Genomic DNA, 4,293 nt, shown 5'->3' with positions numbered 1-4,293 from the left:
TATATATATATATATATATATATATATTTCCAGATCGCTCATCATCTTCCAGGGATGTTCTTCTACTTTTGAAGCACCCATGCCACTTGAAACATTGCATATGACCCATTGCCTCATCGCCATAAGCATGCCAAAGCATGCTCAATGTCTCTGTAACAGACTTACCAAGTTTAACACAAAATTTCACAGTGGATCTTTATTCCAACTTCCTGTCCATGACAAAATTGCAGATTACAGCATACATGTGATCAAAAAACCACATATTTCACAATTTGTGATGTAAACACTGCAATGTTACTTAGATACTGCTTCATGAAAGTCACTGCTAGCTCTCAATGCACATGCAACCATATGCTGCCATCTGTTGGCATGTGACAGAACTAGTCCAGGAACTTTTTGATACCACCTATGTGTATGTAATCTATATCTACATATATATATATATATATATATACACAACTATATATGTAGATATAGATTACATACACATATAGAGTAATCACACACACATACTAAAGGGACGTATATGTTCAGAACACAAGCGCAAAAGATTTTCTCATGTAAAAGGACTAAAGAGTTTTCTAGTGTAAGTTTTCTAGTATAAGTTCTCATTCCAAAATTCTCCTTTCCTAGATGAATACCCTATGATGCAATTTGTAAAATTCACATCTCAGTTGCATGGTTCATCTTTTGCCATGTTTTCTATAGCTGGATACACTTCCTTTGCCAACAAATTTTGTGAATGTACAGGATGTATATTATCATGTATATATACTTAAATTATGTGTGTACATATATCATCATCATTATCTTTATCATTTGGTGTAGACTTTCCATTACAGTCTAAGTCAAATACTAGAAATTACTGCCCCACTAGGCTAGTTGGGGATCACATTTCCCTTGTGTGCTATTTGTTTGGCATGGTTTCTACAGCTGGATGACTTTCCTATTGCCAACCACTTTAATGAGGATATTAGGTACATTTTATCATAGCACCATCACATGAGAGGCTGTCTTGAAGCTATACCAAAAGATATTGCTCACTATCAACACTAAGCATCATTCTCTTCATGAAATACCTCAACCACTGCATTCATTCCTCCAAGACATCTCAAACTAATTGGTACTCACATTTATTGCATTAAATTCAACCAAGGTAATTTTGACTTTTATTTCCTAATGTCCCAAAATAGGTACTTGAAACCAACTCTATTAATACGGTGCCGTTTTTCTACCCAAAGTCTCCTTATATTTTTCTTTAAAACGACCATTCTGAAATAGTCATTTTAATGTGCATACCTTGGTTTTTAGATTAGGTATACAGTATTCTCACATGTCATAAGAGGCAACTAAAAGACTGGCATCAAGAAGAGTATCCTGCCATAAAACACTGCACCAAAAATCCCACCCAACCCATGTTAACCTGGAAAAACAAACATAATTTTGGTGGTGGGGATAGTGGCATCAGCACCGACAATGTCTGCTCTAATACTTTCCAACATCATTTAATATTCGAATACTTTCACAGAAAATACTACTCTCAACTATTCTTAAAGGATTCTCAGTAGATAGAATCTTACTTCTTTGTTAAATCCAGTTCCAGAGTCATTATTGTTCAAAGTATTTTCAAACACTGGTTCTTTATCAGATCTGGAAAAGGTCAAAATCAGTGGAAATCTGTATTAATTTAATGAACTATTTCCATGTAAAACAATTCAATTCAAAAGAAAGTTTGTATTTTTGTTTTGTTTTATCTTGCTTTAGTTCTTTGTTTTTGCAGGTAGATATTTGAAGTTGTTATTACATACATACAGTTTTTGTTTAGAAGTGTTAAAAATATTTGCATGTATTTCAACTATGCATTAATAATATAAAATTCATATTTTTGTTAAGAAGTTTTAAGACAAAATTCAATGTTTCTTCAGTGCAAGTTTGCATTCAGGAAATGCACAGGGCAGTTTTATATTTACTTTTCAATAATACAAAGATAAATTATCACCATTGAGTATTTGTTCTGTCCTATATATGAATTGTAATAACCAATATGTACTTTTCACCAGTGGGACCAATAATTTTTCAGCATGTTATAATATATAGCAAATGATGGAATCTCTATATGTCCATTAATGGAAATGGCAGTCAAGTTTCTTTAAAATTAATCCCTACCATGTAAAAAAAAAAAAAGCAGCTACATTGGACAATATACTCCTTGATATACAAAGTAGTGGGATGAATGCAGCTGGATCAACTTCAATCATAGATTTGCTCAATGAAGGCTACTCTGAAACATCAACAATACCAATAATATATCTGACTAATTAAAGTCTGTCTGAACATTTTCTGTACTACTAAATTTTCATAGTATTTTAAGTAATTACATTTGAAATAACCATACATTCCCAAAACAGTTTAATCAATATGATATATAGTATTGTCAGAAGAGTGTTAAAGCTTGCTTGAAATATTGAAGAATATGTAGAAAACCAGTGTGTTTTTGAATAATGTAGATCAAATATAAATATCAATAACAACATTTGCCAAGCACTTAACATCTGTCTCACCCGTACATTCCTCACTAGATATATAGATGACATATTCACTCTCACGTCTTCCTGAAGCTAACACAATATCTGAAACATTTGTGAGTATGAATGACCACATAGGATTCAGTATTGAACACTACAATAACACTGGTTTTTTTCCTGTTAGTTGACTTTCAAGAGAAAGGTGATATTAACACCAACTTCTACAAGAAACCACTGGCAGAAATCTATTCATCCACCACAGACAAGCTTCCCTATCAATGCTAAGATGAGATACATATGAAATGAACTCAATTATATCCAATGCAGATGCAGTGTGGCAGAAGATCGAGCTATCCGCACCACATGGTTCCAAAAGGTGCTAGAAGTCAATAAATACCGAACATCTTTTGGTTGTCTTCAGGATTCCAAGCCTAAGAAACAAAATTCTCCCAATACCTGTCTCCTTTTCCTGAAGTTACCATACTTCAATAACAATACCACTGCTATTGACAAGATCATCCATAGGGAAGAGTTAGGTATACAGCTGATTCTCTACAGAAATGCCTCTCAAGGAAAACAGCTTCTCAAAGTCAGAAACCTATTGTGCATACTGGCCAACTGCACCTATAGCAACATAGACATGTGCTTATGTCATATTAAATCAAGCGTACACATACCAAATACACTTGACAGCATGATTCAGACATTACACAACCAAAACAAAGAACACCTGCACATACGTGCATCATCTTGCAAAACATCTTGGAAAATGCACAAACAAGAACAAGGACATTACAGTCAGCATAAAAGCCACCGACTATAATATCATAATGTACAGATAATAGGAGCTCTTCTAAAAACAGAAAAAGCTTAACATTAACAAGCAGTGAGAATAAAATGATGTCAACTGATATTATAAATAGTCACTCCTCATGCATCACATTACTGATAGTCTATGGAACACAATCCACACCACCATGCAAGTAGTCCTTCAATATACCACACAAAAGACAGTATAACAACTGAACAGACACATAATCAATCTCTCTCACTCTCCATTTAACTATCTATTTTCCTATCTTTCTCTGTTTCTTTTAGCACCTTTGGAAAGAGGTATTTTGCCCAAAATATCAGAACTAATTTAATATTTCTCAGGTAATATTTCAATATCTTTATTATTGTTATTTTTTTATATTCAATTTTTGATCTGCATAAATATCGCTTTCTTTCTATAACATACTGAGTTTCTACAACGTATTGCAATTAAATCTTAATCATATATTGGATGTGGGAATATGTCGTGTATTATTCATATGCAGGCAATTAATTCCATTCCACTATGCAGAGCATCCAAAAATAAACTTGTGTTTCAAATATTCATGTTGTAATAAACAAAATTTCTTTATGCCTTTTGTGTTATTGTAACACATCAAATTCAAATCTGGTTAACCTTGTATCTCCAGTGGTTTGAAAGTTTTGTGAGCTTAGTAAATAAAAGAAAGAAACCATGGTTGACTAGTTAATGTGCTGGACACCTATCCCATGGATAACATATTTAAACTCTATTGCATGCATTATATTGTGTTTTTAGACATTCCAATTATGTTAGTCTATCTACATTGAAACTAAATGTCATTCTTACTTCATGATGTAGTAATTTATACAAAAGCATTCACGTGTAAAAATGATTGTCTTGTGTGTGTGTGTGTGTGTATGCATGCGTGCATGTGTGTACATACATACATACATATATATATATATATATATA

General features: G+C 32.8%; 1 protein-coding gene across 1 annotated transcript in view; it reads right to left on the bottom strand.

Moving 5' to 3' along the window:
* LOC106867489 (uncharacterized) overlaps window positions 1-4,293 on the bottom strand; it is a 35,884-nt gene that overhangs the window by 12,604 nt on the left and 18,987 nt on the right. The window contains exon 5 of the mRNA XM_014912374.2: window positions 1,581-1,650. Within this exon, the coding sequence (XP_014767860.1) occupies window positions 1,581-1,650 (70 nt within the window). The remainder of the gene's footprint in view (window positions 1-1,580; window positions 1,651-4,293) is intronic.

Source organism: Octopus bimaculoides, chromosome 2, assembly GCF_001194135.2.
Source record: "Octopus bimaculoides isolate UCB-OBI-ISO-001 chromosome 2, ASM119413v2, whole genome shotgun sequence".
NCBI lineage: Eukaryota > Metazoa > Mollusca > Cephalopoda > Octopoda > Octopodidae > Octopus > Octopus bimaculoides.
The sequence above is the reverse complement of the archived record's forward strand: the minus strand, read 5'-3'. Positions and strand labels throughout refer to the sequence as shown.